Below are 15,154 nucleotides of genomic sequence, written 5' to 3'. Positions count from 1 at the left end.
CTGACACTTGGTTTTGGCTCAGGTCATGATCTCACAATTTGTGAGTTCAAGCTGAACTGTACTAAAGGCATGGAGCCTGCTTGGGATTCTCTCTCTTTTCTTCTCTTCCTGTCCCTCCCCCTGCTCATGCTCTCTCTTGCTGTCTCTCTCCCTCTCTCTCTCAAAATAAGTAAACTAAAAAAAAAAAAAGGAGTGTCAAGGGAATGATCAACTGTGAGGGTGCTGAGACATCTTTTCTCTGGAGACTGGAAATATTGGTGTCAGGCAGATCTAAGACGTAGGAAGAAATAAACATACTCACTTGGGAGTCAGACATCTCTAATATAGAACCCTAAACCCTAAATCTACCACTTAGTAGCTGAGCAAACTTGAGCAGGTAAATTTCTTTGAATCATAATTCCTTATATATGATTTGAGAAAAATAATAACTTTCAAGGTTGCTGTGGAAATTGAATTGGTAAATGCTTACTCAAGAGGTGTGTATTATTATCATGTGTATACTTGGGAAGGGCTTCACTGAAATTGAGATGTATTTATGAGCTCCCCACGTAAGCACTGAGGCCTAGAATCAGTTCTTCAAGAACTAAGAAATGGTTGAGTCCTCTATCCTGAATGCAACCGCATCTATAAAACAGACACACCTGGTGAACACCTGTGTACGTTTTACTCTTGCAAATCATAATGTAGGATCCTAATAGATGATAGAGGAAAAGCCTGAGTCACAAAGCTCCCAGAGACGAGCTAATTTATCACAGCTGTCCTGAGAATATTTGCTGTGTCCCCATCATACCATGTGCTTTTGGTTTGATAGGAAGAAGAGGCTGAAGCTGGAGGGAACCGTGAGAGGCTGAATTGCATTTTTAATCTTTCTTGTAAAAGTGAAAAATTAAACTGAGACATCCAGGGCTCAAGGTGCTTGGAAAGTTGAGCCCCTCTGGAATATTTCTCCAGAGATTCTAGCTCCCAGCTAAAATTAAAAGGTTCTTGGATTTCTTCTATTAAAAGTGATCATGTATTACTTAGCTAATTGCACTCTATAATCTGTCCTTTCTCTGTATTTCTACTGGCCTTAATGCACTCCCCAATGTATTTATATGCTCTGGCTTATGTTTCTTTGTTTCATGTAAATGTATCTTTTTTAGCATCTACTTGTGTTCCTTGATGACAATGGGACAAGGCCTTCAGTTATTTCGTGTTGTTTTCTCCCTCAGTGCTTCGTATGGTGCAAGGTACCTGATCGCTGCGTAGTTACTATAAGCAGTTGACTCACCTGTATTGTATAGGACAGCCATTCTGGGTCTAGGTGTACTCAAGGCAGTGAATGTATTAGATCATGTACAACACTCAGAGATCATTAAGATCTTGGCAAGCAAGAGGGGTGGCACAAAAATTCGTGAATATCGCTCTTAAAGGGCATGTGCAACTGGGACTACCACAGTCCCTGAAAGACTGGTGTAGGAATAATAACTCCACCATCGACTCTTATGTAGCTCTTTGCAATTTGGAACTTAGTTAATAATACACTACTCATTTTAGTGTCCCTAAACCTTAAACACTGGTCAAGGCAGAGCCCTTTTCTCAAATGAGAAAATGGGACTGCCCAGAGATAAAGGACTTTGTGTTTACGAAATTGGTAAGTGGCAGAGCTGTTGTTGAAAATGAGACTTGCTGGATCCAAATGCAGTATACTTCCCATTCCTCTACACTAACATAGTCGACTAGTTTTCTACATAATAAAACTTTCTGGGCCAAGAGGGATCTGCAGATGTGTTCCACTAAACAAGAGATGTGGAGAAATGCGGAGATCATCTTAATTCAAAGTAGGATGCATCACAAATTCATTCGTCTCAAGCAGTTTCCTTCACCTGAAGCTTACCTGGGCACAGTTTTAATAGTCCCCTTCCAGAATCTGGGAAAAGAAACTGAATCTGGAAAAAGAAACACAGTCTGTCAAGGAGACAAGAATACTTCCTCTTCAGTGAAAAGAAAGGGTTAAAATTTGATCCTTTAAAAGTTTAAGGTAGACAAGAGTCCTGAATTATCCAGACACCAAAGAGTAGGCAAAAAGGCTGTGTAGCTTATAGGGAAAAAAGGGAAGGGGTGTGTGTCTGGGGGAAGGATTAGGGAGGGGAGAATAGGACTATTTCCTTCTAACAGGCTTTCTGTTAAAAAACAAAAGAAAGAAAGAAAGAGAAAGAGAAATAAACATTTGTTCCTGTGATTAAGCCCTCATTTGTGTTTAAAACATAAGTGAAGTAGGGACAGTTCAAGGCACAGAGGCGCGTGTTCTGATTTGGTTGTTTACCATCAATCAGACCGTTGCTTGGCAGACACTGGATGGTTATGAGCCTGAACAAGCTGAAAAGGGGCAGGAAAAGAAGTGGAGGCAGCATTCTTCCTATTTAAAGCTGCATCGCTTGAAAAAAGTTTCTCAGACTGTGCTGGAGCTGGTGCTGAAAAAGGGGGTTTGCAAAGGCTGCCCTGGGGCTGGTGCTAAAAGAGCCCGCAGCTGACTTCATGGTGCTACAATAACCTTAGAATCTACTTTTCACTCCCAGGAGGACCCACATGTCTAATATTTAGACATGATGGCAAACTGGGTGGAAGCAAGACCTCTCCTCATTCTTACTGTTTTATTAGGGCAGTTTGTCTCAATAAAAGCCCAGGAAGAAGGCGAGGATGGTGAGTTTGCTGTTTGCTTTGCTTGTGGTGTTTACTGCACGGTTTGGGAAATAGGTGGAATGTTAAGCCTCGGGAAGGAAGAGCGTGAAGAGGAAGTTCTGGTTTGAAGTTGAGAAGGGGGCTGACAGATTTGCACCTGGGAAACGGCTCTCTCTCGGAAGACAATCAGGATATTTGTAAATACGGAGCTTCTCCATCTGCTGTTGGGCTGCATGTTTCTGGGAAACCCTAGGAGAAGTCCTTTTGCCTGAATGTGGACAGTGGGAACTTTAAAAGAAATGGAGAGTGCTTAAAACGGAGCACTAAAGGCACTTTTAGCCTGAGGAGTTCTGTTCTGTGGGCTGGAGTTTTCAGAGCAAGGAAAAGTCGCAGCAGGAGCTGGGTAGGGTGGAGTCTTTTTTTGTACGGAACTTCAGCTGCTTCATACAATTCTTTGTTTAGAAAAACCTCTGCAGCCACTCTGATAACTGATTTTTCTTTGTCTTTGGCTCCTTATTCTTTTCTCTTTACAGGCTTTTACTTCTTTCCCATTTTCATTTGTGATCTTAAACCACTTTTGCTTACTGAGAGACAGTCTCGTTTACTTGTCCGTGACAGAGGCTGATAGAAGCCAGATTTCTTAAACAGTGGTATTTTCCCACCCTACTGACTTGATTATCAGGACAGTGGTGGCTCCCTGCTGGATGGCGGAAGGCTGCAAATCGGCATGCCTTATATATAATGTATTTATCATGGAGTATTTGCATGGGCATTATCCTTTAGACACAAGTTTCATTTCTTTTTTCTGGTTTAAGGCAAATCTTGCCTGGTTACCGATTTTTTTTTTCCTATGCAATTTGCTCATGGTTAGAGTTGGGTGGCATGGTATGGTTAAGCAAAAACGCATGGCTGCTATAGAATATAAGAAAACATTTAAATTGGTTCCACTGGTTATTAAATCCTTATTCTCCAGACATGTTTTTTTTCATAATAGACCATGTACATTTTCATAACTATTTAACATCAAACTCAAGCTTTTAAAACTTAACACATTGAAACTTTTCTGTTATTGTCTTTTATATATATTTTGAGTGTATATATATATATACAGATATATGCATATGTGTGTGTACATTTTTTAATACCTGCTTCTGTGTATTTTTGCTATGAAGATGTTCATAAAATTAATCTACAGGCCACAAGGTCTAAAAATCATTTAAAGAGTGAAAATAAGAATGTGAGATGAATACCCAACAATCTGTCCAGAGTCCCATAGAGGGGGCACTTTCTAAAATCTTGTAACTTTTTACGTTACTTTTTATGTTTTAAAAAACGAGGCAATTCATAAAAGGTAAAACTGTTGAGTTTCTTTGAAATGGTGTGAAAAACATTAGTTGTTTGGAGGGGAGGCGAAAATAATTGAATAGGTACTAGGAGTCAGGAAAGGGGAGGAAAAAATATGGAAAAATTACAATAGAAATAGCAAATTTAATTATAAAAGGAACAGTTCACTCCCCTCCCCCACCAAAACAATCAACAACTTTAGTTTAAAACTTAATTAACACAATTTTCCATGTCAATATACTTTAAAATAAACAACTTACTTTTATAAAGTGTGGAAATAATTGATCATATGAATAAACGAAAAGAGTGTTTCATAAGGTATATGGAATAGGCATATGTTAAAAGACTTTCCCAAATAATTGTAATTACTCTGTAGGTGTTATTGAAAAATAAGGAGAGTTTAATGTTTTCTAATATTAATTTACCTAAATTTTAGAAATTTTATATTTGGTGCAAAACAGTCTCCATCTCCATACCAACCCCTCTTCCCCCTATATAACCAAACAGCACAGCAATCGGAATCCCAAACATCAGATTTTACAGAAAAAGTATAATTCCGTACATACACATGGTAAAACTTAAATTCCTCTGTTTTATTACTCAACCCAGGAGAAAATATGTGATAAAAATTCAATAGCAATAGAAAGTTGTATGGCCCAAATTAAAGGTAATATACACAAGAATTCCAGAATCTAGTATATTCAGAATTTTGTAACTTGTATTGTACTTACTTACTGTTCATATTTTGGTTTCAGTTATATTGAATGGATACTTGGCAATACTTTATTCCCCCTGTTCAGGCTTGACACAAGCTTAATAAAAGTGTCAGAATTTTGAAACTCCATGTGATTTTAAGTTTGGGGAAGAGTAAGTTCAAGTAAATGCTTTAAACTAAAGAAAAGCTAAGGTTCACAGGCAAAACAAGTATATTTTTCAAATTTTGGCTATAACTAAGTGATATAATGTGGTAGTGATTTTGTGTAAAAATATGTCCCCTTTGAAATGTAGACACGTGTTATCACAGGTAACTACATGTTTACAAGCTTGTATAGTTTTCTTTTCAAGACTTCAAGGTATATTTTTTATCTGTTTGACTATGTTTATTTACCAGAAATGTCAACATAAGCACAGTGTCTGCCTGATAGAAATACTTATGAATGATGAGATAAGAGTAAATAAATAAAGTTTTGGGACATATAGGCCCAGATAATTACTACCTATCAAAAATATAAGAACTGAATTAATTTTTCACATTCCTAAGAACTGAAGGGAAGTTGGGCTAACTTTAGTTGACACTATTCAGTAACAAGAAGCAGAGTTAAGAAGACAAAACCAGCTTTTCATGATTTTTGGGGTATATGTGTTTGTGATGGTGGTGGTGGGATGCTTTAAAAGGTTCCCCATTTGTTTTTTCTAGGAGAAAATACTATGAATTTATAGTAATTTTTATACTCCTAAACAAAGGTCTAACACCTATTGAGTTATGCACATTTTTGTTATTAGAAATGGACAGACTTAATCTGAGAATATAATCTTTGATATGAATCGTTGATTTCAACAACAGAGAAAGAATGGGGAGAAGGAAAGGTGCAGCATTGTACCATTTATTTCCAGAGACCAGGTAGGTGACATAAACAAGTGAAGCAAGTGAGTGTTTGTATCAACGGGGGATGATGGACCTGTGGAGAACTGAAGATGCGTATGCCCACTTTAAGGCATTCAAAACCAGTGTTTTCCAGAAAGCATGGCATAAGCCAAATACAATATCTCTGAGTGCCAAGTCTGGCTCATGGACCATAAATTTGCAACCCTCTTGTTGCAACCCTACACTGATATCCTGGACCCAAGCCAGCTTCTGATTACTAAGAGATGAAGGGCTCAGAGTCCTTTTTATATCATGGTTTCTTCCATTTTTATGTCACATCTACCATTTATCTCATTATTATAATACAAACTTGAAGACACAAGTGCTCATTACTTAGTACTACTTGGCCCAGATCGTTTTAAATGGTACTTAGTACATTACTAAGTAGTACTTGGATTGGATCATTTTATAGGAAGTAGAGAATATGAATACATAGCTTAAGATACTTGAAAACTCATAAATTGTTTTAAACTCATTACTATTGAAATAGATACTTTGGATTATGTAGGACATACAGCCTTTTCTTTCATAGTGGATGTTTTAATCTAGATTCAGCTGCATATACCAGAATGCAATTGTTTAAATTTTTTTTTAAAGTGCTTTTTTTTTTTTTTAATAAAAGAAAGTTTTAGTTAGGTAGTGAAAGGCTGGTATATTAGCTCTACAAAGTCATCAAAGACTCCATCTCTTTCTAGTTCTCTACTCTCATATTCCTGGGGTATAATCCTTGATGTTATGGTCTTAGATGGCTGCTGAATTTCCAGCCGTTACATTTACTTTCCAGGCATCTGGATAGAGGATGAGAGACGAAGGCTGTGATTCTCTCTTTATTCATGGAGACTATTAAGTCTTCATCCCATTTCAACTTACTTGTGGCCAGAATTCGGTCATATGGTCACACAAAGCTACAAGGGTGGCTGGGAAATGCAGTCTTTTAGGTGAGTAGCACTAGCAGTGTACTCTACTGAATAGAATTATGTTATGAAAGAAATAAAAGAGAGAATAGCTGTTAGGAGGCAAATATAGTCCCAACTGCAATGAGTGTAACTGTCACCCACTTTCATTGGAATAGATCTAGTTTCACTGGGCAGGATATAGTTGTGTGACCAGATGTACCCTTGTTATTGGTCACTTCCAAGTAGTCCATGAAGCCAAGAACATTGGATGGCACTTAAATTAGACTGCAGCTTTTTGCTTTCTAATTCTTTTAAAATACATTTAGAAGTACCTATAACTTTTATCCAAACTAAAGTGAGGCTTTATTTTGAAGACTATATCTCTCTCTATAGATGTAGACTGGTAGATTGATAGATACAGATAATTTTTTTTTTTTTAATTTTTTTTTCAATGTTTATTTATTTTTGGGACAGAGAGAGACAGAGCATGAACGGGGGAGGGGCAGAGAGAGAGGGAGACACAGAATCGGAAACAGGCTCCAGGCTCTGAGCCATCAGCCCAGAGCCCGACGCGGGGCTCGAACTCATGGACCGCGAGATCGTGACCTGGCTGAAGTCGGACGCTTAACCGACTGCGCCACCCAGGCGCCCCGATACAGATAATTTTTTATATATCGACAGAACAACATGTGCTTTGACCATGACTCTTTAGGTTAGTGGGTAAGCAATCCACAGATCCACGTTGACCTGGCTGAATAATCATCTGAAGAGCTTGTTACTCATATAGATTCTAGGCTTCCCTCTTTTCCAGATATCTTGATGTAGATGGTTTGGATGGGATTTGGGAAGCTCTCTAGGTGATTCTGATTCCTGTTGGTTAACCACTATACTGCATCTCTGCCTAACATCCTTTTGATATTGATGTGGACCAGTTGGCTTCTTGTTCCAAGACTACACAACTGTGGTGTGGAAATAACTTGCTATTCTACTTATTCCTTTCACTTACAAAGTTGCCTAATTAAAGTTTGAAGAGAAACTGTGGCAAATTCACCATCATTTCTGGAAAAATAACTCAATGCCCAAATCTTCTTCATGGCAGTTAGGTAAATCATTCTACTATGCAATGAGTACATCTTATTAAAATATATTTCCAGGTGGTTATATAATTTACATTTTCTCTCTTGCTTCCTGTCTTCACATTTTTAGCACACTTTTTCATCACAGGTCTAAAATTCATTGTATTGGTCAGTCTAGAAATGCACATAATGCTGACTGTGAGGTAAAAACACAAAGAGAAATCTTTGTTTTGAGTAGCTGGGACTTACAAGTTTGGAATAATGTTAATCTATGGCCACAGAAAAAAATCTTTTTTAAACAATGTTCTCCTACTTGAAGGACAATCCATACATCATCAGTGGCCTTTTATCACATTCATAAAATGTTTAAAAATCAGTCATTTTTTGACCTACTATGTTTTGTTTTGAATCATAACATTCAAAAATTTAGATTTACATATGAAAGATGTAGTAATGATAGAGGAAAAGACTAAAATTATTAGTTATTAATAGATTTTATTATATAAATTTGGGCAAGTTGTACAAGTTTGTATAAAACAATGGAGTTGGGAAGATATTGACAATTCAGTTTTCCTCCTAATTTCTTTCCATGTAAGTTTTACATGTAAATTTCCTTTAAGACTGTTGAGCTGTTATAATCAATATTTTTAAAACAATATTTTTAATCTACTCTTGCATTTGCTTGATGAGAGGAGCAGACTGTCTTATGGAATATTTTGCCTTAAAATTGTGGCCACATTGGCAGCTTTGATGTTTTTATTATATTTTATTGATATTCAAAACTAAGCCCTTCCAAAGAAATCAAGTTGTTTTCATCTTATACATAATATATTCTCTAAGGAACAGTGTATAAGATAAATCACAATAATGCAAGATTTTGCTTATCCCCATGTTGCCTTCTACGGAGAAGGTAGTGATATTAACAATATTAATAAATTAAGATTAATGAATTAATGGAAACTTGTCCCTATAGCTCTATGGTATAATGTTCAAACTCAAAAATGTTTGCATCCTTTTTTTTTTTTTTTAAGTTTCTCCTGGGAAGGAGAAAAGACAGGCTCACAGTTCTCTCTCTCTCTCTCTCTCTCTCTCTCTCTCTCTCTCTCTCTCTTTTCTTTTTTCTTTTTTTTCTTTTTTGGGTGTCTGCTCAATCAGAGTTATAAACCCAGTTTCAAGAGGCAACAAATATATTTTCAGTGGAAATGTTGCTTGCAACATAAGCATGATAGACTTATTGCAGTCTGCATACTGTAGTAAGGAAAGGAAGCCCAGTCCAACAATCACTGGGAAAACACATGGGTTCTGGTCCATCTCTGTTATTTAGCTGTTTTGCAACCTGCAGAGAGTCCTTTAGTCTCACCAAGCCTTTGAGTCCTCATCTAAAATCAGGGATGATGTACACACCCCTGTCAATCTGATGGGACTCCTAGGCAGATCATTTGGGAAAATTACCTGAAGGTAATTTTAGAGCACTTAAATGAGACACAGAGAGTGACATTACAATCTGATTTCAGTCATCACTGATACAAACCTTAGTGGTATATTTTTTACTTTACCTAATCTTTGAATTTATTTTGAGAAAACTTCTGGATTTGTTCCTCTTCTGTACTTTCTTTATTCTCCATTTCCCAGAGGAACTTGCTCCATCAATCATATTCTCTTTTCTATAACTACAACCACTCTCTTTCTTTGGTGCTTTTCCCGCTATCTTATAAACAATCTCAGCTCTCTCCCAGAGCCCCTGTGTGGCTCCCACCCTTTCTTAATTCTTACCCTGCCTGCTTTAAAAGAGTAATATAGTTTTCTGTCTCTCCTTCCATGCCCTCACTCATCCCTATGCACTCTGACTTTTGCCTCCTCCCTGCCCCATTCCAGTTAAGCTAGTGGAGTAAGATGAAGACAAAAATGGCGATGTTTCCAGTGGGCTCCTTTTACCTGTCTTATCAGGCCTTTCACCTTTATTTGATACAATTAACCACTCCAGCTTTCCTGAAAGACTACTCTCTGAAAGTTCTTCCTCTAGCTACCTTACCTTTTCTTCTCAGCATGGGCTCCTTCTCTCCTTTTTTCCCTTAGCACTTTGTTTTCTCAGAGGATTTAGTTCACTGGTCTTCCCTGTAAATTCTCTTCCTAGATCCATCTAGGAATCAATCACTCTCAGGGTTTTGCTTAACAACTAACTGCTGATAATTCTCAAATCTCTTTCCAATCCTGAACTTCTACATGAACTTCAGAATTCTCCACTGATGGGCCATAACCACTTCAAGTTCCAAAACTCAACTCATTATCTTTCCCCTAAGACAAGATCATTTTTCCTGTGTATTCCTTATATCAGTTAATGGCAACATCATCTTACCTGGTCACTCCAGCAAAATTCCAATCAATTACTAAATTCTTCCGTTTTATCCACTAAATATTTCCTCAGTATAACTCTTCTCCCTGCCTTCTCCAAACACCTCAGTTCAGGCCTACATTATATCCCTGGATAATTGCAGTAGCATTTAAATTCCCTGCCTTGCCTCCTGTGTGGCCACTTCCCACTTGCATGTGTATAGACTTCTTCTGTTGCCACTGTGATATAAAAATCTAAATCAAAAAACCTAAAATCTGATCACATCATTACCTTCCCTATAACCTTCCATTGACTCCAATAATTTGGAGAAAGAATAGTGTTCAAGCTCCTAAGCATGGCACACAAGACCTTCTAAGATCTGGCCTGTTTCTAGAATGTGAGTCAGATCAGCTGTAACTCCATGTCTCAAAATAAGAAATTGCTTGTAGTTTTGACCTCCCACTGCACATACACACATGCACTTTTCCTTTTTTACCTCTGCTTTTCAGATTCCACTCCATGTTATGAATTCATTTTATGTATTAGGTACATGATAGTTATTCCATTCATATCCCAGTTGAATATTAATTTTTAAAATCTAAAAAAAATTTCCCACCATTTATTTATTTTATTTTACTTTATTTTATTTTTGAGAGAGAAAGAGAGAGAGAGAGACAGAGCACGAGCAGGGGAAGGGGCAGGGAGAGAGGGACACATAGGATCCAAAGCAGGCTTCAGGCTCTACACTGTCAGCATAGAGCCTGATGTGGGGCTCGAAGTCACCAACTGTGAGATTATCACCTGAGCCAAAGTCGGTGCTGAAGCCACTGAGCCATCCAGGTGCCCTTCTTTTTTTTTTTTTTCCCCTGCCATTTATTCAAGTATCAGTGCACTTATTTCAAACTCAGGTTTTGCAAATTTGCATGTTCTTGAGCAATTTTTTTTTATTTCTCTCTCTTATTTTCTTTATGTATACAATTAGAATGATAATATTTACCTCAAATAATTATTATGAACACTATCCCACATATAAACCACCTATATAGTATGGCTCCTAGCAAATAGCAGGAGCTCATTAAATGATAGTTGATATTATTATTCCATTACTACTTAATAACATAGAAATAATAATAAATGCTTATTGGGTGATTATGACGATGAAACTGTTAGTATGGAAAAATAAACAACTTTTGTTCTCAAAGAGATGAACGTCTAGTGTAAAACTTAAAATGCAAATTTTACCTACCATTGTATTATGGTCATTTTGATAATACATCGATGTATTTACCTGATTTCTAATTGGGCTATATTTTAAACCTATTTAAAATTTTTATTCTTCAAACAGTAGAGTTTTACTGTATTGGCTCCTTATATAGGTTTACTATGGGAAAAAACAAAAGAAACAAAAACATCTTTCCACTGGAGACTGGAGACTGTCTCATGGCCATGTGGTCTGAAGCATCACCCCCCACTTCCTGTTTCACACCCCCCCCCCACACACATTTCATTCTGTGCAATGGTTTCCAGTGTGTGAGCAAGCCAAGCACGATTCATTCCATGCCCCAGTGCAACCTCATGCCTGTCTACCAGCTATGTCTATTTCAGAGTTTATTCTCTGAAAATATGATAGTCATAAAAATATTAAAAATTGGAAGCTTATTTTCCGAACTGCATTGCTCTGGGTTGCATTTGGAATGAGAGGAATTGCTTCACTGCACAGGGATTTACAAGGCAGCTCCCGGGACTATTTGGATACAGAAGTGGGGTGACCCATCTTTTCCCAGACTTCACAGCAAGTCTCTTCATTTTCCAAAGGTTGCTGGTTTCTTCACTCCTACTCCCGGGAGATTTTTGTGAAGTTTACTCCAGAAAGCAGAAACTGTGTAGGAAGTAAGCACATTATTCACACTCATGCTTTCCCTACTTTGCTGCACTTTTCATTCTTCCCAGTTTTTCACACTTTAATAAAATGATAGTTTTGACTTAGAGGGAGGCACGCTTATGGAATTTTACCAGATAATTTGTAGCTATGAATTTCTTTAACTAAATCTTTATTATCCAGTATGGTTGTTCTGTGGCCATCAGCTTTAGATTTTTTTTTTTCATTATGGAATTCTAAAAATATGGATGGTTTCCATAGCAAATAAATTCATTTATAGAGCTTTAATCTTTTTATTTATCTTAAATAGTAGTTGTATGCTTATTACTTGCTCCTGAGGTAGAGGAACCTATCCGATTCATTTATGCTAGTTTGAAATTATTTTTTTAATGTTTATCTATTTTTGAAAGAGAGACAGAACATGAGTGGGGGAGGGGCAGAGAGAGAGGGAGACACAGAATCTGAAGCAGGCTTCAGGCTCTGAGGTGTCAGCACAGAGCCCGATGCGGGGCTCGAACTCAAGAACCACTAGATCATGAGCCAAAGTCAGACGCTTAACCGACTAAGTCACCCAGATGCCCCTAGTTTGAAATTACTTTTAAGACATTTCTGTCTCATTCTTTGCAGAGCTTTATATTGAAGAAATGATTAAGTTACAGTTTAATTCAGAACACCATGTTTTTCATGTTAGTGCTAATTTTTGAACTAGAATTTCTGGTAGGATGGGCTGGTGGACAGTGAAGTTAATTGATTGTCATAGTAGATGAACTGCAAAAAACCTGCCTAGTTTTCAGGTCTTTGGCTATAAACACTAAATCTCTGAAGCTTTATAAACAAGCCTTATACTTTATTTTGAGAAGGCAGAAGGGTACTGGTCATTCCAAGGTAAATGAGTGATTCTGATATAAGAACTTTCTTTTACACAAGTTTATACTGGTAAAAAAAAATAACCTTGGGCCCTTGAAGGAGGAACAACTGAACACTTCATCAGAGTTCTTGTGTTCAGACCTTCAGGTGCTGTAAGTGTTATCTCTTTCTGAGTATTCATACAAAATGTCACTTCTTTCTCCAACCATTTCCCATATCCCCTCAAGTCGTGGTGTCCACTGATGAGATTAGGCAAGGGTTTGTGCTTTTATTTTTCTCCCTCAAGCATCGTAAAACTGAACTGGATTTTGCTGAGAAACAACTAATAAATTCCCGAACAAATGGAATTCTCATTAGCCTGGGAAGAATTCAGTCTTCTTGCAACCTGCTTATTTTATTTTTTTAAAAAGTGGGGTAATTCCTTTATGTAGAGAAAGAGACAAAACTGAAACAGAATTAGTGCTGTAGAGATTAATCAGTGAATGCATTTGAAGTTCCATTGGCAAGGCTTGTGATGGTTTGGTACACAGAGGATGATAAAATATTGATAATTAAACTTGTACTTTTAAATGTTATTTTGGCATTTGCAGCATATAGATAAGTATGTTCCATAAACTTGCCAAAGGAACACTTACCTGAGCTACCTTGTCTTCTTTCCACATCTGTTCTATGGAGGCAATGTTGCAAAGTCCTAGAGGAAAGAGCAGGTTCAGTTCTAGAAAAACAACTTGGAAATAGATGACTTTTATTTTATTTTGCTTTGTTTTGTTTTAGGAAAATACGCTCTCAGCCTCCTTTCTGTTTGAAGGGAAAGCATTCAGAATTCTGCATGAAAATCAGGGTCTCACTGCAACTCCACCTGGATGTCACCTTCCCAAATTTTGCCTTAAATTACAGACTTTTCCTTGGAGCCTGTTCTCCTATCAGAACTTACTGTTTGTTGTCCTTTACTTTCCTACTCCATAGGAAACTAATATATAACACATGCTCCCCTAGTTACTATTCTAATGCATAGTGTTAGTAATATTACTCCCTTATAATGAGAGCCAATTATATGGTAATTTGCCTTTTGCAACCTTTTTTTTCACTATTCTCTGGCCATCAGAATCAGTGGACATCATGGCTGTGGATGAAAACTCCAGTATCATCAGATGGACTCTGAGACTCACGCTTTAGGTGGATGAAACATGGCTGTCCTGGACATTCTGTACTTGCCCATGGAAGGTTCCACAATGAAGACATTAAAATCACTTCAGATCCATTCTAATAGAAACTAAAAGTTGCCTTAGTATAATCAAAGTGGAAATTTGCCCACCAGATTCCCATTGTTTCTGAAGAGGAACTTTGAGTTTCTTCAGGATAGAACCCTATGATAGTGCATCCTATGGAAGGCATAAAAGCATGGAAGGATGGGTTCTCTGTGGTTATGTAAGGGTGCCAATTAACTTCATTGTAATGCACTGAAGTGTCAGGCACCAAGCTAACATGAGACTTCATGATTGTATCATGTCTTGTGAGATTTATTTAGAATTTTAAAGAGGTTGGGGAAGTTTGCGATATCTCTTAATTTCTGTTCTTTAATTCCTCTATTTTTTTACTGTATGTTCCTCAAATGTAGCCATTTTAGAATAAAATAAATAAACACTACCACAATACTATATCTATTTTTTTTTAGCCAATAGCATATATACTATCAAACAAGCCTATGGACAAAAAGGAATAGGTCATTGTTTCATAGTGAGATTTTTTTTGATTCTGTGAAATTCCCTCAATTCCCACGTATTGCCATTTTTCAATACTTAGGGTTTTTAACAGTTAACAATTTCTATGCTTCGAATTTCTCCTTTTCCACTCACTTTCAATAAGCAGTTAGTAGGGCATGGGTCTTTGGAGTCTGACATTTGAGTCCTGACTTTGCCTGGTAACCTTGCGAACTTTAGCAGGTTGCTCATCTTTGAGATTCAGTTTTTTCATTTGCATATTGAAGAATTGAGTTAAAATTCATGGCACTTTATAGGCACTGAAGAAAAACAGATATTATTAATACTTTGGATAGATTCCCTGATTAGGCCATTGCAGACTGCTTTCTCCATAACTGAAATAATTTCCATCAATCTGTTCCCAGTTACTAGGTTTGATAGGAAAAAGGTTGGGGGGTGCAGGGGCAGAAGAGGTGGTTAGGAGGGAGAGGTATAACTGGGAGGCTTGCAAGGGCAATAAAGAATTTTTATTTATCTCGTGTTTTTCCCTTGAGACAGGACTGTGCCCAACTCTTGATTATTCACAAAGCAAGTTAGGAAAAGCAAAGCAGCAAAAACCCTGAAAGTTATACTTTGGTATCAGGATGCATTTCACAAACTTGGCAGTATACATACTCATTTAATTTTATTCTTTTTTTTCTAATATAATGATTTTGGCAACTGTTTGCAGATTTGGTTCAGGTAGAGTTGTTCA

The 15,154-nt window shown here is 37.2% G+C and overlaps 1 protein-coding gene across 1 annotated transcript in view; it reads left to right on the top strand.

Moving 5' to 3' along the window:
* The first annotated feature begins 2,365 nt into the window (after positions 1 to 2,365).
* The window catches only part of COL5A2 (collagen type V alpha 2 chain), a 146,907-nt gene continuing 134,118 nt past the window's right edge, over positions 2,366 to 15,154 (top strand). Inside the window, exon 1 of the mRNA XM_043577277.1 lies at positions 2,366 to 2,682. Within this exon, the coding sequence (XP_043433212.1) occupies positions 2,586 to 2,682 (97 nt within the window). The 5' untranslated portion in view covers positions 2,366 to 2,585. The remainder of the gene's footprint in view (positions 2,683 to 15,154) is intronic.

Source organism: Prionailurus bengalensis, chromosome C1 (assembly GCF_016509475.1).
Source record: "Prionailurus bengalensis isolate Pbe53 chromosome C1, Fcat_Pben_1.1_paternal_pri, whole genome shotgun sequence".
Taxonomy (NCBI): domain Eukaryota; kingdom Metazoa; phylum Chordata; class Mammalia; order Carnivora; family Felidae; genus Prionailurus; species Prionailurus bengalensis.
This window is presented reverse-complemented; position numbering and strand designations above follow the sequence as displayed.